Consider the following 24,885-nt stretch of genomic DNA (forward strand, 5'->3'; position numbering starts at 1 on the left):
TTCAGATGAATCGGATAACTCGTTGTTGGGTTCCTGCCCCTGAATTGGTAATTTTAAGGGTATTTTACTGTTTTTGGTTATTATCTTGAAAATTATTATAGATAGAAATAAACTTTAAACAGCAATAATGTTCAGCAAAGTAAGATTTACAAATAAGTCAACATGACCGAAATGGTCAGTTGACCCATATAGGAGTTATTGCCATTTATAGTCAATTTTTATCCCTTTTTCGTAAATCTTAGTAATCTTTTACAAAAATCTTCTCTGAAACTACTGGGCCAAATTTATCCAAAATTGGCCACAATCATCTTTGGGGTATCTAGTTTAAAAAAATGTGTCCGGTGACCCGGCCAACTAACCAAGATGGCCGCCATGGCTAAAAATAGAACATAGGGGTAAAATGCAGTTTTTGGCTTATAACTTAAAAACCAAAGCATTTAGAGCAAATCTGACATTGGTAAAATTGTTTATCAGGTCAAGATCTATCTACCCTGAAATTTTCAGATGAATCTGACAACCTGTTGTTGGGTTGCTGCCCCTGAGTTGGTAATTTTAAGGAAATTTTGCTATTTTTGGTTATTATCTTGTATATTATTATAGATAGAGATAAACTGTAAACAGCCATTATGTTCAGCAAAATAAGATTTACAAATAAGTCAACATGACCGAAATGGTCAGTTGACCCCTTTAGGAGTTATTGCCCTTTATAGTCAATTTTTAACCATTTTTCGTAAATCTTAGTAATCTTTTACAAAAATCTTCTCCTCTGAAACTACTGGGCCAAATTAATCCAAACTTATCCACAATCATCTTTGGGGTATCTAGTTTTTAAAATGTGTCCGATGACCGGGCCATCTAACCAAGATGGCCGCCATGGCTAAAAATAGAACATAGGGGTAAAATGCAGTTTTTGGCTTATAACTCAAAAACCAAAGCCTTTAGAGCAAATCTGACATGGGGGTTAAATTGTTTATCAGGTCAAGATCTATCTGCCCTGAAATTTTCAGATAAATCGGACAACCCGTTGTTGGGTTTCTGCCCCTGAATTGGTAATTTTAAGGAAATTTTACTGTTTTTGGTTATTATCTTGAAAATTATTATAGATAAAAATAAACTGTAAACAGCAATAATGTTCAGCAAAGTAAGATTTACAAATAAGTCAACATGACCGAAATGGTCAGTTGACCCATATAGGAGTTATTGCCCTTTATAGTCAATTTTTAACCATTTTTCGTAAATCTTAGTAATCTTTTACAAAAATCTTCTCCTCTGAAACTACTGGGCCAAATTAATCCAAACTTATCCACAATCATCTTTGGGGTATCTAGTTTAAAAAATGTGTCCGATGACCCGGCCATCCAACCAAGATGGCCACCATGGCTAAAAATAGAACATAGGGGTAAAATGCAGGTTTTGGCTTATAACTCAAAAACCAAAGCGTTTAGAGCAAATCTGACATTGGTTAAATTGTTTATCAGGTCAAGATCTATCTGCCCCGAAATTTTCAGATGAATCGGACAACCCGTTGTTGGGTTGCTGCCCCTGAATTGGTAATTTTAAGGAAATTTTGCTGTTTTTGGTTATTGTCTTGAATATTATTATAGATAGAGATAAACTGTAAACAGCAATAATGTTCAGCAAAGTAAGATTTACAAATAAGTCAACATGACCGAAATGGTGAATTGACCCCCTAAGGAGTTATTGTCCTTTATAGTCAATTTTCAACAATTTTTATAAAATTTGTAAATTTTTACTAACATTTTCCACTGAAACTACTGGGTCAAGTTCATTATAGATAGAGATAATTGTAAGCAACAAGGATGTTCAGTAAAGTAAGATGTACAAACACATCACAATCACCAAAATACAATTTTGTCATGAATCCATCTGCTTCCTTTGTTTAATAGTCACATAGACCAAGGTGAGCGACACAGGCTCTTTAGAGCCTCTAGTTTAATGCACCCACAACTTTTATGATTTATAGCATAATGTACTGTAGGACGAGTTTGAAATGTCAACAAGTCAACAAGTGGTAAACAAAAATTAAATATTACTGTATGATTCAAAACAGTACATGGTAAGTGCCATATATCTAGATATCTAGCCAAGAACTGTTCTTAGTTAATGTGGGACAGATAACATAATAATTTTTTTTCATTATGTAAGAATAATGTAAACTACTGGAACTTTTGTCACAGGTTTATTAAAAAGACTAAATAGTTCAACATCCTGTCATTTTTTAAAACAGGAAAAACAATTTCTGCATATACATGAATGAACTGCCTGAGTTTAAAAACCAATGTTCAAAGAATTTTTTTCTAGAGCATGCCTGGAGTGTTGAAGTTTATCACAGCTAAAGATATACTTGGAACAAACAACTGTTCCCCACCCCTAGACCCAACGTTTCTGCCAGAAGAGGTAAGAAAATTAAAGTTAATTTGTGTACATGCAGTAGTTTGATTGGTTATAATTATAATTAAATAAATGCTTGCCAAGTGTCATATTTGAAAAAAATAAATTAAATTTTAACTGTTTTTATTATATAAATATTTGTTTTTCAATGGATGCAATACATATTGTAGAATTCATATTTATTGTAGACATAGATAATTTCATTGATTCAAATTTTTGTGATTTCTATGCATAAACTTTTTTCAGGGGTTAAAGTCATGCAACAATGTTAATTTCACATAACATGCCATTATTGTTGTTAACTACAAACTATTTGGATATATATATTTTCATGCATTTTACATAAGCTGTTACAGACAAAAAAGAAATGAATTAAGAAATACTTTATGAAAAACTGTAAGAAGAGTGAAGAACAGTTTGGATGTGAATATATAATATGTTATGTTGAAAGGGGTCAAGATTGAATGTTTATGCCTTTCATGTTTCAGGTGCTCTGTAGTGGTGATGTAATGTACGCAGGGCAAGCTTTGGGGATGATAGTTGCTGGTATGTATTTCAATGATTGTCTATGGTACAACAAATGTTTGTTAAGCAAAATTAAGTAAATCATTAAACAGGGCTCAAGGAAATGTGTGAATAACATTTATTTGATAAACTAAAAACATGTATGTGAATAGATTGATTGATTGTAATTAACAAAACTTTATCCAAAATATCAGTGAAAAGAGATATTTAGTAATAGTCAACATTGGATAAATACAACAATCCAGCTTTACATTATAAAACGAGAGCTCAATATAAAAAGGTCTTAAATTTCTAACTTTTAAAACTACGGTAAAGGTATATTGTTCTTTGTCAAAATATTTTTATACTGGTAGTACTTTGTTTGCAGTTTTAAAAAATAAATTAGAATAACACATTCCATGCAAATATACTTTATTCAATTTGAAATAAGGGTTGGATTTTATTTTGAAAGCATGTATAATATTATAAGAAAAAGGCCTGTAAAGAAAAATGCTTCATTGTGCTTGCTGGATGGAAAAAACTTATGCAATTTTATTCAATAAGCATGCTATAAATACATAAATTAATCAATGATATTAATTTCAGATGATGAAGATATAGCAAACAGAGCAACAGAACAAGTACTTGTGACTTACTCTGACCAAAAACCACCAATTATGTCAATAGAAGATGGAATTCAGGCAAAATCCTTTTTCCCTAAACCTGGAGATGTATTTAAAGCTGGGAATGCTGATAGTAAGTATAGGATAAGAATAGATAATGAGTTTGGAAAGACAAAATTATTCAGGATATATCAACTTCATTTAACAACAATACATATTCATTGTTATGAAATAAATTTAAAGAGACTGTATCTGCTCTTTGGGCCGGTTGTTGACTCTTTGACATATTCCCTATTTCTATTCTCAGTTTTATTATCATATTTGCCTCATCATGGACATTTATGTTTAGGATCCTTTCCACACTTCCCCCTCTTCTAAAGTAAAAAGTAAAAAAATCGACACATCTTGTTTTTGATATCAAACAGAAAAGGTAAAAAAAAATAGAAGTTAGGCATCCTTTTTAAAAAATAAATATTTTGTTTTGTTATATTGCAGCTGCCATTGCTAATAGTCCTAAAAAAATAACAGGGAGTATCAGTTGGGGAGAACAACAACATTTCCAAATGGAGACTCAGGTATAAGAAAAAATCAAATGATTACAAATGTTTTGGTTAAAAATACTGTGGATTCATTATTATTAGTGGGATATCAACTTTTGTTGATTTTGTGGGTATAGGTGCACCACAAACAATGTTTGACAAAGTATAAATTTTTATAAGTTTGTATGCAGAATTTGACAAAACAATGAAATCAAATATCCACAATAGCATACATGTTCCCTCAATCCACGAGACTTATTGATACTCATGACTATAAATGAATCCATAGTAACAGGAATATCTGTATGCAAAATTAACAACATTTTCAGATAAAACAGTTTTGGGAGCTTTTTTTCTAAAACATTTTTCTTCAGATTTCGTTCCTTCCTTTATTCAGCCTTAATGAAAGAACATAAGATATGGAAAAAGTCTTTTGCCTAAATTACACATTGCATGTCTTATACATTAGGAGACAGAATATTTACAGTATTATTATTTATTTCTAAACCAATAATTCAATTATTTATAATGTTATGATTGCAGATCAGTATTTGTACCCCAACAGAAGATGGAATGGATGTTGAAGCCTCTACACAGTGGATAGACCTAACTCAACAGTCTACTGCCATGGTTCTAGGGTTACCAGAAAGCAGGTATTCAGTCTCCAGCGATATATATCTTTTTGAAAGCACAGTTCTAAAATATTTTACAATGTAAAAAAAAAATCATCACTTAGTTATTTGAATGTAGAGAACAGAAGACAAAAGATATAAAAACTTATTCAAATTATTCAAGTGAACATTAAAGAAAGTAGTGACAGTCATAAAGAAGATTCGTTTCATGGGACAGGCATGTAGACCAAATTAAAATGAAAGGTTTACACATTACTTCTGCTTCCATAGTCAAGAGCAGAATAAATTGACAGGATAAAAAGAATGGTTTGCATGTATTCAGTTTTTATTGAAAGACAATCAGTCTAAGGAATAACGAATTCATAGGATTTAAAGATAACTGAGATATCTTCGAAACATTGATTGCTTTTTACCATATGTGTAATCAAGTGCACCTTTAAAGGCAAAAGTAGTCTTTGTGTGAGTCACTTATTTGAAAACTGCAATCTGTGTTTTAGTTATTCATTTGAATCTAAATTATTTTCAGTATAAATGTCAGAGTAAAGAGACTAGGTGGAGCTTATGGCAGTAAGATTACTAGGAATTTAATTGTGTCAGCTGGCTGTGCTATTGCTGCTCAAATCATGAAAAGGTATATTCAATATATATGTAGCAGAAATCACTGACTATTTTAAAAATTTATTTCAAATAAATATGTGTTGATCATGAAGATTTAAGCCTGGCTAGATACACAGATTTATAATAAAGACTTTCAGCATCAAAAAATTTGCTGATTCATTGCAAGTGAAGTTAAGTTTTAAGAATAATTACAAGGTTAGTTAAGTCTCCTGATATAAGCTAATTCATCTATATAATATTATATGCTTAACAATGACTGTATTTAATAGCCATTAAACAAGTTGCAAAACAAACAGGGAAACACATTTATTGTTTTTGCTATAGATGCATAGTTTTACTGTAGATTGTCATAGATTTTTTTTCACATTTGACCTTTGCTTGAGGCAGAAGAGCTTTTAATTCACACTGCACAATAATGATCAGTTAAGCTTTTAGTTTGTTAAACTATCATAATTTTTAGAAAAAAATGTGTATTTTAAAATTTTTATTCTTATGTTAATATTATGATTTTTTGTATTTTAAATGTTTTAGGACTGTGAAGCTTAATATGGATTTTCATACAAACTTTAAAATGGTCGGGAGACGCGTATCGTACAGAGCTGACTATGATGTAAGTTATCAACTCTATCATAAAATGTTTGTTTACCATACCTGTCAACTGACCCGTATTCTGCTGGTGTGACCCGAGATTTTCACAAAGTTGAGGGATCACCCGGAACACCCGCCGGGTCATTGAAATAACCAGGGAATTCCGAAAATGACCCGATTTCACCCGTATTTCTTAGCCTTGAGATTGATTTAAGTAATATTCCTTTGAAATACGGGTAAATTCGTAATTCTTCCATGAACAGGAAGTTCATCTAGCTATGTAAACTGTCAAATTTAGTGACCCATTAAGTGCATGGCTTCACTTGACAGCTTTGGTGTCAAACACACTGTTAATTAACACCAATTACCTTAGCTTTAGGTCGTAAATAAATTGCACCATTGGTTTACAAACTGAACTAGAGTTACTTCCCCTTATTTGTCACCATTCAAAATTATTCCTTATATTTACGTTTTATGGGTGAAAAAGATTAAATCATAAAAATATAAAATTCAAATACATATTGAAAAATAACTTTTCATTATTTTTATACCTTTATACAATCTTTAAAAAAAAAGTTGAAAATTATTTTTTACATTTATACTTCCTTTAACTGTATTACTATATTTTTATCATAGTCTAATTTCCTTGAGAATTGAAAAATTTCATGGATGAAGGCTACATAGTCAATACACTCAAACACTGAAGAATTACATTAAATTCTAGTGTTTGATGATTGTAGTATTTTTTCTCAACAAGTAAAGCACATAAGACTGAGAGTTACACAAATTTATGAAAATCTTTAAAAGTGCAATGAAATAATATTTAATAAGATTTAAAATGACTTAACAAAGTGAACATGCATTGATGTTTTGGTATCTTTGGTATACATTATAAGAAAATGTACCATAAATACTGAAATTCAGCTCGAAAAAGTTCGTACGCGTTATGACCTGAGATTTGATTTTTCAATGCAGGTCATGACCTGCATTTTCATCATCACAGGTTGACAGGTATGGTTTACTCAAATGCTTGAATTGACTGACATTAGAAAATTTTGAAGAAAGCATCATTTTACATTTGATAGTCTGTGTAGTCTGTAGTTCATTTTATAAGTTTAGATTATAAAGTGGCATTTATTATTGAGAATTATAACAATAAACAGTACAACTCAACATATTAGTCGAATACCAGAACCTAAATCAAGTTTGGAATTTAAAATCTGTCTCCTGAAAATTAATTTGACCCCACCACATGTTGATATGAGTATGAGTCTGTTGTTGAGTTGCCTAATTGGTTTATATATCCCAGATCTCTCATTTATTTATATTATTTATTATAAATTGAATTTTTTAAACTCTTCTAAAAGTGTAAATAAAAGTATTTTCGTGTAAAATTTCCATGAAATATCCAGAAGATTTTAAACAAGACTTTCAATTTTCCTTTCATGACAGGTTGGCTGCACTAATGATGGGTTGTTAAATGGAATCAAAATACAGATATATGGTGACCTTGGATATCTCCCTAATGAAAACAGCCTACCTGGGATTGTCCCCTGGATGGACAATGGTAAGATGAATTGTTGTATAATATATTATGGTATAGTTGTTTATTTTATCTAGTGATTGATTCAAGCTGTATTGTTTTTTCTGATATTTTTGAGGAAAAAATTATACTTTGGTTTGAGATATTTCCCGCAAAGTGGAAAGGGATTAATATAAGTTGCAAAACTTGTTTCCCAATCAACTATAAATAAATATGTTTAAATTAAATCTTTCCAAAATATAAGACAAAAACAGTTGCTACCATGCTGTTTGTGAAGAAATGATGCTTTCGATACAGGATTTTTGTTAAAAATTCACTTAGCTTTCTGCATGAAAGAAAAAAGAAAGACATGTCATGAGTTTTATTTGACCTTGAATAATATTCTGAATCCCTAGATTAGTCCAATTGATATCAACTCTCAAAATTGAACTTTGAAGCAGTTTTTTTTTTTAAAGAGATATGGGTTAGTTAAAAAATCTTCAAAAATTATAGACTTTAGCGAATATTATTGGATATATTATCAATAATGTATATATATATATATATATATAAGCTTGTATTCACAGATTATATTAATTTTCCATCTACCTGCCCATGTAAGATCTTGTATCAACTACATGCATTTAATATCATGATGTTTCAAAGATTATTTTACCACGGTTGTAACACATAACTCACCTTTGTTATTTTTTGGAATAGGGAGATCTTAATATTTATGTGCACGTATTCTAGTAGCTCTTATTTTCTCATTTCAGCATACTTTTGTGAAAACTGGAAATTAACACCTGTGGCAGTAAAAACAAATAAACCAATAAATACAGCTTGTCGAGCACCAGGTATGATAACGAAGTTTTTATTTTGTTTACACATTTTAACTTTGAAGCAGGTCATCCAAAATGCTTATATTCAATACTAGTCAAGTTTTCTCATCTTGATGACTAAATAAGAGGAGATTTATCTATTTTTCACATGTCCTTTTTTGTTCAACAGGTTCTACACCAGCCATATTCATGATGGAATCTATTATGGAAAATGTTGCTAAGGAACTTAACCTTGACCCTACAGCATTTAGAACTCTCAATCTGTATAAAAAAGGACAGGTAAGGTAGATTTGTTCAAATTTTATGCAGTTTATGTACTGAAAATGAATATATGATACAGATTTCAGTTTACACAACAAATAACCTTCATTTGGTGTGTTAGAATTAAAATGTTAAGGGTCGAAATACATCTTATGTAATTTATTCAGAGCTTTAGATGATGTGATTAAATGTTTAGTTTATTCAAGAAATTAACGTAGTTGAATATATTGTATGATTTATTCTTATGTTAATAAAAAATTAGCAGGCACTGTTTTGGTACTAAAATCCCATGATATACTTGGACATTTTCATATCAGCCAACAGAAACTTTAAGGGGGACAATTCATAAAAGTACTGGTAATTGTCATATTACAATTCTTTTTATTTGTTTCTGATAGAAAACACCTTTAGGAGATGTATTGAACTATTGTAACATCAGACAACTGGTTCCACAGCTTTTGGCCTCATCAGATTATACAAATAGAGCTGCAGCTGTACAGGCTTTTAATCAGGTATGTTATGTGTAATTGCAGAATAATATAGAAATAACCCTGGATATATGCATACCTGCCAACTTTTCAGAATGCCCATGGGGGTTTTACGTGCAAGATGGCTCATATATGATATAGTCCTACAAAACTTTTAAGGGGGCCTCCAAATATATTTTAATGTTGTGATTTGGCTTCTTTATACTTTTACAAGGCTATAGTCATTGTAAATTTAATTGTTTTGTTAAAAATTGTGGACAAAATTGCTCTTTCAAAATTTCCATTTAAGAGCCTCCATGGGGGAAATGACCTGCAAACAGTGACAGTTGGCAGGTATGTATATGTTATGACTTAAATTGAGGAAAGTAACTTTAATATTAAATATTTCATTTTGTCAAGTGTTTATCATTTTTTTTTATTAAATTGAAAATAGAGGAAATTCATCCAGGGAAAGAAGGATAATGAATGGACAAGTTAAGTGACATCATTAAACAATTTATAAAAAAAAATGGTAGAGGATATTTTAATATCAATTAATTCACTTAACAAACACATTTTTACTTAGCAATATTTACTACAAGGTATTATCCATATAATTTTTTTTTTTAAATTTGAAGAAAGTGTTGTACAAAATCATTTTTTTTTATTTTTGAAGTAATAATTTTAGTATTAGTAATATAAAAATGAAACATCTTTTCAAATTGATTTTGTGTTAATGATGAATGATTTATGTCAAGATAGTTAAAGAAAAAAGAAGGTAGTAAAAGTCAAATTAAACAGCAACCAAACATTTTTAAACCAAATTCATGGTGGTATCTTTGTAATTTTGTATTAGAGTTCTATGTGTAGTGCATAACTCAGTAATCTCTTATAAATATTTTATTCTTTCTTATGTAGGCAAACAGATGGAAGAAAAAAGGTTTATCAGTTGTCCCTATCAAGTTTGGCCTATCCTATGCAGGGGTCCATTATAATGCTATTGTAAATATCTATGCTGGCGATGGCAGTATTTCTATTGCTCATGGTGGCATAGAAATGGGACAGGGGATCAACACTAAGGTAGGTAAAAACTACTGAAATTACTGTGGATTCATTTATTATTTTGTGAATGAATGAAAACTTGCATTTTCATGGATATTTTATTTCGCTGATTTTCCACAGTTTGTCAACAGACCTTTAAGAATCAATAGTATATAAGATCAAATTGTTATGAAGTAAAGTTTTTCAGTACATACCTACTTCTACATGTACTTTTAATTTTCGATTTATCAAACATTCATGCAGTTCAGTTCATCTCCTAAATTTTTGCCATTAATTGTTTTCCTCCTGAGTTTAAAGGGAATATTTGCAACAGTTCATTGAAAATAACAACAATAAAGGAGTTGTAATTAGGAAATAGTAATTGATGGTCATTTTATTATTGTTTGACAAAATTGATTGAAATGGTATATTTAGAATATTAACAGTACTTACTAACTGTAGCATGACAAACAAAAGCAGGCATATCCCTAATATATAAAGCTGTGTGTATCCAGTTTTATTTATTTTACCTCATTAATCTTTGAAATTTTAACATCATCTCAAACCAATTGTCCCATCAAAACAAGACTGTACAGGACAACCATAGAATATGATCAATCAAGAATGTAGCCAAGACATATAGATTTATTTGTAGTTCATGTATCAAGTACATATAGTATGTGTAGTAATATAAAAGTGATATATTGGATGTTGATTGCTTAAAATCCAGTGGCAAATATTTCATGCATGTTCAGGATGATAATATATTTGTGATATATGTATGTCTTTCAACAAGTGGCTGAGGGTATAATGTGTGCCTCCCTTCAATCAGTCCAGTCTGTTATGCTATCACCTTCATTTTGATTTGATTGAAGGTTTCCACTCAACAAAAACATGCATCAGTTCAATAATCAGAAAAATCTGAATTGGTGAACCCTTTATTTGGAGGTATACTTTTAAAAGTATCCCATATTAATTTTTGTTGTCAGGATAAAGCCTTCATATATTATCAGATCCTCTGAAAGTTTTTGTTAAGGCTATTTCCCTTTAAAAAATCTTTGACATGTCCCATAATAACACAGATCTTAAATTTGATTGATATTCAGATCCATATTAGTTCTAGTTGTTGGAGGATGTCTTTATTTTTTGCTTAATCCTATTCAAATGAGTGGGACTTATAAAGATATCCAATGTGAATTGTTTAGTAACAAGCGTACTGTCTTCATTTCTTATTAGTCTGAGAACGTCCTCAAATTTGAACGAATTTGATTAACAAAAATCTGAAATAAGTAGATATAGGAAGATGTGGTGTGAGTGCCAATGAGACAACTCTCCATCCAAACAACAATCCAAAAAACCAAACCATTATAGGTCAATGTACGGCCTTCAACACAGAGCCTTGGCTCACACCGAACAACAAGCTATAAAGGGCCCCAAAATTACTAGTGTAAAACCATTCAAACAGGAAAACCAACGGTCTAATCTATATAAACCTTTCAAATCCCCAAGCTATATAATCCATATCTATGTTGCTTAAAGTCATATGAAACAAGTGACTGGTGAAAAATAATGTTTATCCAATTATTGAACAAATGCATGTATATATCATAAATTTAGTCTTCTGAGCACGATTTTATCATTTTTTTCGCAAACAACGTATAATAGTAAAAAAAAAATCTTCTCTCTGTCTGTTATGATAAAAATATGGCAGCTAATTAATTGCTGTGTTTTAAAGCAATAAGTTCCTGATGTCAACAATCAACAAAGAAGCATGGTTATTGAGCACGTGTACAACATGTTCAATCAGATAATAGTTTATTTTAAACACAGATTCATGCGTATTGCGATCACCAGATTTTTATGAGAAGGGTCAGGCTAAGGTCACTTGCATACTGATGATATGATCGGCGAATTGCTTCCTGGGAGCAAGCAGTTAAAAAAAAAAAACTTCTTCTAAATGTGGACAAATTAAAAAAAAAAACAGAAGAAAAAAGTATATGTACATAAGTTTTATAATGAACACTATCCATTTAGTTATAAAAAACATATCCATCTTTTTTTTTTAATTTGAGGTTTCATATGACTTTAAGGCAGGGATTCTTGGAATAAAATAGTTTGAATTATAATTGTTTTTTTTTAATGTAGGTAGCACAAGTATGTGCTTATGAACTTGGTGTACCTATGGATTTGATTAAGATCAAAGCCAACACTACCTTAGCCAATGCCAATGATGTTACAACAGGAGGTAGTATTACCAGTGAGCTGTGTTGCTTAGTGAGTACTATGAGACAAAAAAAATTGCAAACAATTGAAATTTATTTTTGTTAAATTATTATTGTAGATGTAGTCAAAGTGGAAACTCTATAATGTGTATATTTAGAGTCGATTAGTTTTTGCAATTTCTATAAGTCATCATCTCTGTTGGGGGTAAAGCAAGAAAATATGAAGACAGTTGGAGAGAGAAATATTGCAAGTGTTAGACTTGTTTTATTTATTTTTTGATACAATTTTAAGATTGTTTACTCTCTTGATATTTTTTTATAGTGCCTTCTAACATGTCTAATTCAAATGCTTGCTTATGAAAGTGCTTGCTTTAGTGCAAATGCTTGCTTATTTAAATGTATATGATTTAAAAAGACTCTATTGTAGATTATAGCTTTCTGATATTTTTTTCATAGGCTGTAATAAACTGTTGTCAAGATCTGAAAACAAGAATGGCACCAGTGAAAGCAAAAATGAAAAATCCAACATGGAAAGAATGGACACAGAAATGTATAGAAGATAAAGTAGACTTATCTTCCAGATATTGGTAATTTAATGTTCATAAGAAGAACACACCCAGAGTTCACGAAATCTTTTTTTTTCCTGCTGGTCCTCCTTATTATTTCTACTGTAAAGTTCATAACTTGTGTCTGTCCTTAGTAAATTTTCGAGAACTCTGGACAATCAAAATATTAGCTTTGATAAATTTTCGTATAAGTCATTTTGCAGTACACAGTTTATTTGTGTCAGAGTAAGTAGTAATGCAATGCCAAAAATTACAGCTATGTAATCTAAATAGTTTTAAAAGTTTAAATTCAAAAATAGAAAATAACCACCAAATCACCAAATAAGGTACCATAGAAATAATAAAAATTAAAAAATTGTATACTAATATAAAGCTGTATCCCCAGCATGTCTTGATACTTTTCATCATGAGAACTAGAAAAAAAATTGAAATATTTTTTGTTGATAGTAAAATGAATGATAACAACAGTCTGTACCACGAAAGGCTGAGATAGTCCTCAGGACTATGATATGCTTAGCCATGTGAGATTGTCAATTGCTTAAAGCTGTAAAACATTTTGAAAAATTTAAATGAAATGGTTTTAAGGAGGATACAAATTTTAGAAAAAAAATAAACATTTGTTTTTCATTACAAATTTTATTAATTACCTTTAGTAGTTGTTACTTTATCATATTGTACAAAAATCATTCAAAAAAATCAATTCGTGTTGTGATGACTTTTAAAATGTATATATCATTGAAAAAGTTCCAAATTATCTCCCTTTGGTGGAAAACTGCCATTTTTTGGCATTAAAATTGAAATATCTTTTTTAACTCATTGGTGACCTATATGGTTTTTTTATAATTTCCAAATAAGCTGTACTTAAACTAAACTATTGTAATATATTTCTTTTTTATTTCGTTATTACCTTTATTTCTCCTATTAGTTCAACAGGAAAAAAGGACCTTTACAAAAAAATGTATGCTTCTTTCGAAGGCAAATTGTGAGCGCAAATGGACGGTGACCCCATTTTTTAATTTTATTTTTCTATTTTAAAGTTCATCTATAGAAAAATATAGAGAAATCTTACATTAAATAAAAAAATTGATTTAGACCAGCGAGCCCCCTTAAGCTGACGAATGTAAAACTTCCTGGGGTTTATATTTACAAATAAATTATTATGGATTCATTTATTTTTGTGGGTACCAATTTCCATGGATTGAGGAAAACTTACATTTTCGAGGATATTAAATTTTGTTGTTTTGGCAAAGTCTGCATACATTCCTTTAGAAAATTTGTAATTAGTTGAACAGTTTAATTTGTTGTTCCCCTGTGCCCACAAAAATTGGTATTCAACAAATATTAATGAATCCACAGTAATACACTTTCATCTTGCCCTGAGGTTTATAGTGTACCTATTGAGATTTCTTTAGTCATTGTTGAGTTCTGCATGCAAAGATTGAGATTCTTGAAAAAGGTAGGTTCTCTTGTTCTCTGCATATAGTAATCATTGATTGTACATTTATATTTAGTGTGTTCCAACCAGGCACAGAGGATACACGTTACAATTCCTATGGTGTTACCTGCACTGAGATGGAATTTGATGTCCTGACTGGCCAACACCTAATTAACAGGGTGGACATTTTATATGATTGTGGAGAAAGGTAAATCTTTGTCTTTAAAAACAAACTGCTTTTAAAAGCCTTACTCTGCTTAGCTATTTTTTTTGTACTTCATGACTGTATTGCAACCTAAAGTATTGTCAATATGTTGTCTCTGACATTGCATTGGAAGAAAGTTAAAAACAAGTGAAAAAACTAAGTTTTTTTCATCTTTTACTTTAGACTCACATTAGATTCCTTTATGATAAAACAAATTCCCAATTCAACAACTTAACCAATAATATAGGTATAAAATTCATGACTGAAAACTATTCTAATATTAACTCATGCACTATGAGCATTCTTAAATTGATATGTTTAAATAATCCATCACTAAATTATATATCCTGTTGCTGGTTAAGTGAATTTTTCTAAATAAATACAATTAATAGACTTTTTATATATGATACTAAGTTTAACATTGGTCATCTAAAATGTGTGCTTATTTTACTTTTTTATTTTCATTTGCCTCAAAAGAGAAAGAGGTTGCTTTAACGATTTCTCCTATTTAATCTTGTTTTGATATTTGCAGTATGAACCCAATGATTGATGTTGGACAAGTGGAAGGTGCTTTTGTTATGGGACTGGGATACTGGCTTACAGAATCAGTCAAGTTTGCAAGCACAACAGGGCAACTGTTGACTCGCAGTACATGGGTTAGTCTTGCATTTTATTGTTGGTTTCACTAGTGCATTTCATTTTCTTCACCAGTTAAATCCAAATGTTTATAGCTTGCTGCTCAGACTGTGCCAAGGCTCCGTGTTGAAGACTGTACCTTGACCTATAATGGTTAACTTTTATGAATTATGACTTGGATGGAGAGTTGTCTCATTGGCACGCATACCACATGATGCACATCTTATTATATCTATGAACAAATAAAACTGACATCTTTCAAAATATACAGATTATAGGACTATATACAACAATGGTTTAAGAAGTCTTTGCATTTTTCATTCAATCTAAACATAATTTGATATATCTAGTAAGAATGCAGGTTCACTTCTTCGATTTATTTGTCTTAAACAATTACCTTGAGGTTATGGTCTTCAAAGAAAAGGCAGATGTGTATCAGAACACTGAGATTATTGTTGCATTATGGTATGCTGAATGCCTTAATATCCTTAATGTCTTAAAATTGAAAAAATCCTGTATTATAAGCTCTCTTTCTTTAAAAAAAAACATTAAAAAATTTTAAAATCTTAAAATAGGATGAAATTCTTACTTAAATCAACTTCTTATATTTCACAGGAATACAAACCACCAATGGCAAAAGATATACCAATAGATTTTAGGATACAATTGCTGAAAAATGCCCCAAATCCTGTAGGAGTTCTCAGGTCAAAAGGTAATTACAGGGACGGTCTTGCATATTGAAATATGATGAATGGACAGTAAATCATAAGTCTAGAATGTCAAAAAAATGGAGGACACTGCATAGTACTCATGTTTTAAAAAAAGAATTACTTATTTTGTGTGCATGAAATAACTGAAGTCTGTGAAATTTAAGGGAAACCGTGAACATGTATATCCAACTGATTCCAACATAATAAAGTAGCCCAAGGATTTTTATCCCTTCCTACAAAAGTTTTTTTTTTTTTTAAACTTACTTTATTTAAATTTTTTCATAGAGGTACATAAGCTGGAGTTTTGTAATTTATGTTTATATTTTTGAATTTATCTCAAATTACTGCTGAAATTTATTTTATTTAAAATTTTCCTAATGAAAAATCATCTTTAACTGTAAACCAACTAATTTTTTCCAACTTGGAATTTCCTAACTTCAATACATCAATGAGACTCCCACAGGGTACCGCCTCAGGTCGCAAGATCGCTTTTAAATTCGTCGAGAGGTAGTTTTTAATGGAAATGAACAGGTCGCAGGTCGTTTTTCCCAACACAGAGGATGGAAGTCGATCGGAGGTCGTTTTTAGAAGGCCCTCAGGTTGGAAGTCGCCTCTATAAAAGCCCAGAGGTCGCAGGTCGTTTTTGACCCTGCGGGAGCCTCATCAATCAAATTTGAATGTTGCAAAATTAAGTAGCTGCGAAATGGGCTGGTAAGGGTTAAATGCAAAATAAATAATCCATGAAAATTAATTGGTTTACAGTATATTTTTGCTATTAGTAAAAATAATTGTTTGTATAACATTAAAATAATGCTTTTCTTTCAGCTGTTGGAGAACCACCATTATGTATGAGTTGTTCAGCTTTGTTTGCATTGAAACGATGTGTAGAAGCTGCCAGGCGAGATATACAGAAAGATACATTCTTCCCCCTTGGTAGGTTGATTAAATAGTTGGTGTTTTTTAGTATATAGATATTATCTAGTCAAATGCATTAAATACGATTACATGTAAGGTCTTTTTCTTTTCCACCATAGAAATTGTGTATTATGCCCCCGCTTTAAAAAAGTAGGGGTAAAATGTTTTAACTCTGTCTGTTTCAATTATTCATCCATCTGTCCAATGAATATTTTTCGACACATCTTTCTCAGTAACTACATCATAAGGGTTTCTTAAATTTGGTGTCAGGATTTATACAAGTCAGCTATACTGTGTGATGCGTTTTTAGATTCATCACTCTACAGCTTCCTGTTTACAGAACTCTCACATATTTTTACCCTATTATAATTATTAAGTTGTGGGGTGGGGGTATACTCAGTGAGCAGTAGTTGGCAGTTTCACTTGTTTTTTATGCTTGATTTTATGACAGTTATCTACCAGTTAGTTTAGTTTGCCTACATTAGGCCATTTCCAATGCCAGAGAGCAAGGATTGTAAATTCCGTTTCCTTGATTTGAATAGGGCATTATTTCTACTTATTTTAAATGATTGGTATATTCCTTTTGATTCTCACAGTATAAATGTAAAGAATAACTTCACTTGATTGCATTGCTCTCTTTCTTAAGATTCCCCTTTAAAACTTTTGTGAAAGAAGCCTTTTTGGAAGACTATTTTTTAGTGACAAGAGGGGCAGACTGTCAAGACATTTAATGATATTTTTTTTACTTTCAGATGGACCAGCAACAGTAGATAGGCTACAAGAACTTTGTCTGGTAGATCCATCTCAGTTTGTTATCTAAGAATAATGAATGCCATATGAAAGAACATTTGCTGTACATCAGGAAATATGTGATTGGCTGTATAATCAAGATGTAGTCAGATGAATTAATATATATTTTATAAATTATTTTCTGTTTCATACATTGACTGTATGAATGATCTAATTAGTCAATCTATGACCTTGGTGTGAAAATACAGTTTCATTGATACTTAGCTTCTACCTTATAATGTCTTACAGACTTTAAACATATATTAAACTATTGCACCTTATAATGTCTAACAGACTTTAAACATATATTAAACTATTGCACCAGTATAGAATAAATTAAAAGAAGATACCAAAATAGAATAAATTTATTATATTGTTAATTCAATTATTTGTTTAATTGTATGACGCTATGTGGGGTATGCCTTATACAGGTTTTTAATTTTTTATCCCTTAATATGTTATGTGCTTGTGTTAAATAAAATATGGGTTTCATGTTGTTATATACCATATTTTATACTTGTTTGTCTTTCATGCTAGTCACATTCCTATACTGACAAGTTCATTGTCACTCACTTAGGGCATAATTCAAAGAAAATGCATTGTTATTAATTTTTAAGAAGTCTTGTTTGATGGTTACGTTTATTATATATTTTGCATTCAATGTAACAAAAAGAAGCATGCTTTAGGAGTCTATTTACTATTAGTATCATGCAATGCAAGACATGATTTACTGTACAAATATGTGTTTGTACTATTTTAATTCAGACAGAGCAGTAACGGTAGATAAATGAAGAATTATTTTTTCAAAATATTTATTGCTTGAAAATGCTAACCGAAACAGTACCAGATAGCATAATAAATTTGTAGCTTTTCCCTTGTTATCAATAAGTTTATCATCAGAAAATATTTTTAACTGGAATCTAGTTTCTACCTTTAAGATCAGTGTGCATCACTAAGGATATTTTTTACATTCTTTTTACAACTGGTAAGAGGGGGAGTAGTAAATTGGGTTTGATTCAATGTACACTATCTGTAGATATAAAAACATATATATTCTTGAAAATTGAGAGTTAGAAACAAAAGAAAAAAAAATTATCTGCCCAATATCACAAATAAAATTTAAAAAATACAAATTTAGCCTTAAAATTACTCATGAATGGCATGCTTTTTTACATATTAAAAAGAGGTCAACTATTTTGGGAAATGTTTATGTCGTGCAATTAAGAGTACAAATAATTAATTATGCTTACATGTTGTTTTTTTATTAAATGTGTGCAAATAATTAATAACAGATATATCTGTCCACTTATAAGAACACCTTTTGAAAATTAGGAATAAGGTTTTACCTATGAATTTTGTTGGTGCTTTTTATAAATAATTTATTTGTTATTTCCAACATACTTACATGTTATTGTTGATACATATTATTTAAAAATAAATAAATCAATCAATCAATCATTTCATATTTTCAATATTCACAATAGGAACCTGATGTTCAGTAGTTGTCGTTAGTTGATGTGGTTCATAAGTGTTTCTCATTTTTATACGCCCGTCAAAATTTTGAAGAGACGTATTATGGTATACAAATGTCCGGTGTCCGTCTGTCCGTCTGTCTGTCCAGCGTAAACATGTCCCACCGTAACTTGAGACGCTTTATCCAAATTTCATGAAACTTAATATAGTTGTTTCTTATAATGGTCAAATGATCTGTATACTTTTTGGTGAAAATAAGATTTAAACTTTTCAAGTTACGGCACTTTGTAACTAAAACAGGGGTGTGTTTTTTTTCACATGTCGCACTATATCGTGCCATGAGAATTATACTGTTATATGTCCGATTTCTGCTTAATATGAGTTTAAGATTTTAAAGACTTGTACCTACAATGATATATCTCCTATACCTTGCATATAATTCTAAAAGCAGCTTAAAACAGTTTCATTAACAATATTATACTGTTATATGTCCAATGCCTTGTTTCCACCTTAATCTTATACTGTTGTATGTCCATAGCCAATCATATTGGACCTACCATACCATGTGATAAAAGTTAAGCATGGAGGGCAAAATGAACAGCATTGCTGATATGTATGTACACTAGTATAGCAATTAAGTTTAGAAAGTGAGTTTTTAGAACCAATCTATTGAATTTTATAGACTCATGCTTCCACTTTTACCTTGTCTAACCATTTATTTTTTGCAAATGACAAATAAATCCTGAATATTTCTTAATTAAAAGCCACACATGATGGAGATTGTACAGTATAATTCCAATCAGAACCTGACCATGTGCTAATTATATAGTTTCTAATCATGACATATAAAAACATTGAAAAGAAAAATACATACTATTTGAAGCATCTGTATTTTGTTACAATACTTGATCGTACATGCATATTAAAGCTAGAAATCTAGAACTTACACAATGTGCTGACACAGTCACATCAAACGTTTTCCTCAAAATATATTAAATAAAGTTACTATTCTGATTTCATTTATATCCAATTAGTAAAATTTTACATTTTTTCAGTTTTCAGCTGACTGATCTTCCGGATCTACCTTTAATTCATATTCTTTCGTATATTGAATTAGAAGACCTCCTATGCTATGTTAATAGGACATGCAAAAGGCTTTATAATATCATTAAAAATACACCCAGTCTATGGAGGATTCTTAACTTCTTTAGTCCAATTTATGTAGAGGAAAAAGACCTTGAGTACATTTTTCGCTTTTCTCAACAGTTTAGAGAATTTGAGTTTGCATATGCAACTTACTATGGTGATATAGCCAGCCTTGACTACAACTTTGCTGTAGGACTAAGCAGATCCACCCAACTAACAGAATTGAACCTATCTCAATGTGCATTATCGTCACTCTGTTTTTTGAAATTCCTTCCAAATCTTGAGTACCTCAACCTTACAGAATGTCAGAACCTGTGTGATGCAGATTTCCGAATAATTTCAACACTCCCCAAATTAGAATCTATATACCTGTCTTTCAACTTCATATCGGTAGAATGTCTGACACAGATTGTCCAAAATAAACCTGATCTCACAGTCCTAGAGATATATGGAATAGGGCTGACAGAAGAAGATTTTAAAAGCATTGTTGAACCCTGCTATAGAACCTTGAATCATATATATTTGAGTTTAGCTCCACATGTGAATGAGGATCACTTTTTTGTGATGGTACACACTCAGTACATTGATTTAACACCACGAGTCTATAAACTGGACTTTTATAGTTGAGAACATACATGTATTTACTCATCACCTGGACTCCAATTTTTATTTGATTTGATAAGTCCTCACCATGTCTGATTTAGAACTTAATACAGATGTTGAATTTGTACAAGTGTCCAATGATGAGGAACTTGCATCTCTTCTACAATGTACTGATACTGACACAACTGTTGTTATATTACATGATGAATGTGAACTAAACAGTTTTGATTTTAATAACTCTCTTCCCTTTGAAAATGTTGATATGTTAAATGAAAACCTAACTTTGAAAAATGAAGTTAATCATATTATCAAATGCATGGTAGATACTGTTGTTGAAAGTGCCGATTCTAATGACTCTGCACCTTCGACAACAGAAAACAATGAGCCCAGAGGTAGAAAAAGAGGAAGAAAAACAGAAATTTGGAAACAAAATATAAGAAAAAAAAGAAGACAGTCTGGGAAAGAGTACATTGATGTTAAGGGGGAAAAGGTTAAAAGTAAAAAAATCAAAGGTGATTGTAAAGGACAGTGCCGATTTAAATGCAAAACACATTTTTCTGAAAAAGAGAGGAAGGAAATTTTTGATCATTTTTGGTCTTTAGATGATGGACAAAAGAAAATGTTCTATTCTAAAACTATAGTAAAAAAAGAAAAACAAAGAAAAAGGACAAAAAATGAAAGTTCAAGAAAAAAATATTCTTTTGAGTATCATTTGACTGCATCTTTAAAAGATATAAGGGTGTGTAAAGAATTTTACTTAAGTACATTGGATATAAGTAGTAGGCGTGTTCAATGGTTTTTTGAACAGTCTGATAAATCATTTAATGACAGGAGGGGTAAGCATACCAAAAAGAAGATTTCATTGGAGGCAAAAAATATAATTAGGGATCACATTAAATCTTTCCCAAAAATGCCTTCACACTATTGTAGATCAAAAACAAAGAGGGAATATTTAGAACCTAATTTATCAATAAATAAAATGTATGAACTGTACAAGGAACTCTGTAGTAGTCTTAAAATAATTCCAGAGAAGAATCATTTATACAGAAATATCTTCAATACAGAATTTAATTTGGGTTTTCATATCCCGAAAAAAGATAAATGTGACACATGTGAAGAGCATAAAGCTTCAAAGTCAAATGACGTTACTGGTCTTGATGACAAATACCAAAATCACATAAAAGATAAACTTGAAACTAAAATTGAAAGGGACAAAGACAGGGGGGATAATTCATATGTTTTGTGTTTTGATCTTGAAAATGTAGTTGCTTGTCCTCGAGCTGAAGTGTCAAATTTTTTCTATAAAAGAAAAATCAATACATACAATTTAACAGCCCATTTTTCATTAAATAAAAAAGGTTATAATGCTGTTTGGAATGAAATGGATGCTGGAAGAGGAGGGAATGAAATTGCAAGTGCAATAATTTCTATTTTAAGAACTATATTGAAGGAACATCCAAATATTGATAAAATTTGTCTTTGGTCAGATTCTTGTGTACCACAAAATAAAAATTCTTTCATGGTAACTGCTTTGAAAATCCTCCTCTTTGAGCATCCAAAACTTCAAGTTATTGAGCATAAATTTTGTTCTCCTGGTCACTCCTCAATACAAGAGGTTGACAATATTCATAGCAATATAGAAAAGTCACTAAAAGTGTGTGAAATTTTTAGCCCCCAAGGATTTATAAGAGCTTTATCAAAAGTTCGACCAAGCTTCATGAAAGTGTTAGAATTGAAATATGGAATGTTTTATAATTACCAGAAAGCTAGTAAATCATTTAAATTTACAAATGTGCAATTTACAAAAGTAAAGCACATCAAACTTCTTCGTGAAAAACCTTCACATGTGTATGTTAAATATTCTTTTTCTGAGAAGGAATTTCAAGAAATTTCTGTATTAGGTCAGATAGGTAAAATTGAAAAGCTTCTGAAAGTAACAAGATTATCAAAAAAGCCAGTAGTGAGTAAAGAGAAAGTAGCGGACATTAAAAGTATGCTTAAATATATGCCTTTACAGGATCACGACTATTATAAGTCTCGTCTGAAAATTAAGACTTGAATTGTCAGTAGTGAGTGCACAGAAAACTTATGTAGTTATTCCAATATTATTTTGCTAATTATAAAGAGCATTGACAGAGTAAAATGCAATATTTTCAATTTATTTGATTTTCATTTGATGTGAAAATTGTATGCATGCTAACCTCTATGCCTTTAGAGGAACAAAACTTTTATAAGTTTTGGTTTGAAACTTTAGAGTGAAGTCGTCAGTTATTGTAGTGAGTGCATAGATATTGTCAGAAAACTTAAATATTGTTCTTTCTAATATTATTTTGTCTTTGAGCATTGACAGAGATGAATGCATTATTTTCAATTTATTTGATGATTGTTTAACCATGATGATTGTATGCTTGCTAAACTATAAAGAACGACCAATTGATTTTGGGAGGTTGGTTTGTATTAACTTGTATTCTTATCCTTTACTTTGAGAATAAATCTGCCATATTTTCAAAGATAGAAAACATTTTTAATGACAAATAACAAGAAAATACTGTCTTGTCTTTTTTCCTATGAAAAAAATTGATTCTTAAAACACAAGGTTAAAATAATAGAAAAACAAAAAAATATCAGCCTTTCCAATGCTATTTGTCAGTCCTTAACACAGAACTGAACTGAATTGAATTGTTTTGTGCTTGTATATTGACTTTATTCATATTGAAAAGAACTAATAAAAGTTAGAAATTTATATGTATCAGTATAATTTTTTTCATACGGCACTTATAGAATTATAATGTCCCATCTCCATAGTACAAATTTTGGAGTTATGGATTTATTGTTGGTCATTCATTATCAGGACATTATGTTTTTGATTAACCAAGTTATGACACATTACATTGCATTTCAATCATCTTCCTGAATAGCAAATGTGAGGAAAATGAAACTTCTAAACTTTGTTCTTTGAATTACCGAAATGTAATAAAAAGGATATATAACAGTTTAATTCTGAAGGCACGATATCTCAAAAACAATTCTTGATTATTGCTTAAAACTTTACACACTTCTTAGTTATATTAATCTTAATATCTGTATACTTTTTGGTGATGATTCAAAATTTCATTTTTGAGTTATTGAGTATTTTGTAAAAAAGGGGGAGGGTTTCTTTACATGTCGCGCTGTATCTCGAAAACGATTTATGATTATTGCTTAAAACTTTACACACTTCTTTGTTATATTAATCTGAAGATCTGTATACTTTTTGGTAATGATTAAAAATTTCAATTTTGAGTTATTGAGTATTTTGTAAAAAAGGGGGAGGGGGTTTTTACATGTCGTGCCGTATCTCAAAAACGATTTATGATTATTGCTTGAAACTTTACACACTTCTTTGTTATATTAATCTAAAGATCTGTATATTTTTTGGTGATGACTCAAAATTTTATTTTTGAGTTATTGAGTATTTTGTAAAAAAGGGGATGTTTTTTTTTACATGTCGCGCTATATCTCAAAAACAATTTATGATTATTGCTTGAAACTGTACACACTTCTTTGTTATATTAATCTAAAGATCTGTATACTTTTTGGTTTGATTCAAAATTTATTTTAGTGATATTTAGTTTTCTGTAAAAAAAAAAAAAAAAAAAACAGGGTGGGAGGGGGTAGGGGGGTTTACATGTCCCGCAGTGTCTCAAAAACAATAAATGGTTATTGCTTAAAACTTTCTCAGAAACTATTGATGATTATTGCATAAAACTTCCACACAAGACGTCGGGCGTATCATGCGCTCATGGCGCAGCTGTTTATTTATATAGATTAGACCGTTGGGTTTTCTGTTAGATTGGTTTTACGCTTATTCATTTTTGAGGCCCTTTATAGCTTGGTGTTTAGTGTGAGCCAAGGCTCTGTATTGAAGACCGTACTTTGACCTATAATGGTTTACATTCACAATATGTGACTTAGATAAACAGTTGTCTCATTGACACTCATATCACATCTTATATCACCTGAGATCACCCCTAGTTTTTTGGTTGGGTTCGTGTTGTTTATTCTTTAGTTTTCTATGTTGTGTCTTGTGTGCTGTTGTTTGTTTGTCTTTTTCATTTTTAGCCATGGCGTTGTCAGTTTGTTTTAGATTTATGAGT

At 30.5% G+C, this 24,885-nt stretch overlaps 1 protein-coding gene across 3 annotated transcripts in view; it reads left to right on the forward strand.

Annotated features, from left to right (window-relative positions):
• The window catches only part of LOC143082980 (xanthine dehydrogenase-like), a 32,217-nt gene extending 13,240 nt beyond the window's left edge, over positions 1-18,977 (forward strand). For all 3 annotated transcript variants that reach the window (XM_076259038.1, XM_076259040.1, XM_076259039.1), the window contains 19 exons: positions 2,323-2,418; positions 2,901-2,958; positions 3,523-3,672; positions 4,035-4,114; positions 4,622-4,731; positions 5,237-5,341; positions 5,860-5,938; positions 7,369-7,483; positions 8,215-8,295; positions 8,450-8,559; positions 8,940-9,053; positions 9,927-10,088; positions 12,195-12,323; positions 12,728-12,858; positions 14,349-14,480; positions 15,010-15,133; positions 15,729-15,825; positions 16,649-16,756; positions 17,491-18,977. In XM_076259038.1, the coding sequence (XP_076115153.1) occupies positions 2,323-2,418; positions 2,901-2,958; positions 3,523-3,672; positions 4,035-4,114; positions 4,622-4,731; positions 5,237-5,341; positions 5,860-5,938; positions 7,369-7,483; positions 8,215-8,295; positions 8,450-8,559; positions 8,940-9,053; positions 9,927-10,088; positions 12,195-12,323; positions 12,728-12,858; positions 14,349-14,480; positions 15,010-15,133; positions 15,729-15,825; positions 16,649-16,756; positions 17,491-17,558 (2,049 nt within the window). In that variant the 3' untranslated portion in view covers positions 17,559-18,977. The remainder of the gene's footprint in view (positions 1-2,322; positions 2,419-2,900; positions 2,959-3,522; positions 3,673-4,034; positions 4,115-4,621; positions 4,732-5,236; positions 5,342-5,859; positions 5,939-7,368; positions 7,484-8,214; positions 8,296-8,449; positions 8,560-8,939; positions 9,054-9,926; positions 10,089-12,194; positions 12,324-12,727; positions 12,859-14,348; positions 14,481-15,009; positions 15,134-15,728; positions 15,826-16,648; positions 16,757-17,490) is intronic.
• The last annotated feature ends 5,908 nt before the right edge of the window (positions 18,978-24,885 follow it).

The sequence above is a fragment of the Mytilus galloprovincialis genome, chromosome 7 (assembly GCF_965363235.1).
Source record: "Mytilus galloprovincialis chromosome 7, xbMytGall1.hap1.1, whole genome shotgun sequence".
NCBI lineage: Eukaryota > Metazoa > Mollusca > Bivalvia > Mytilida > Mytilidae > Mytilus > Mytilus galloprovincialis.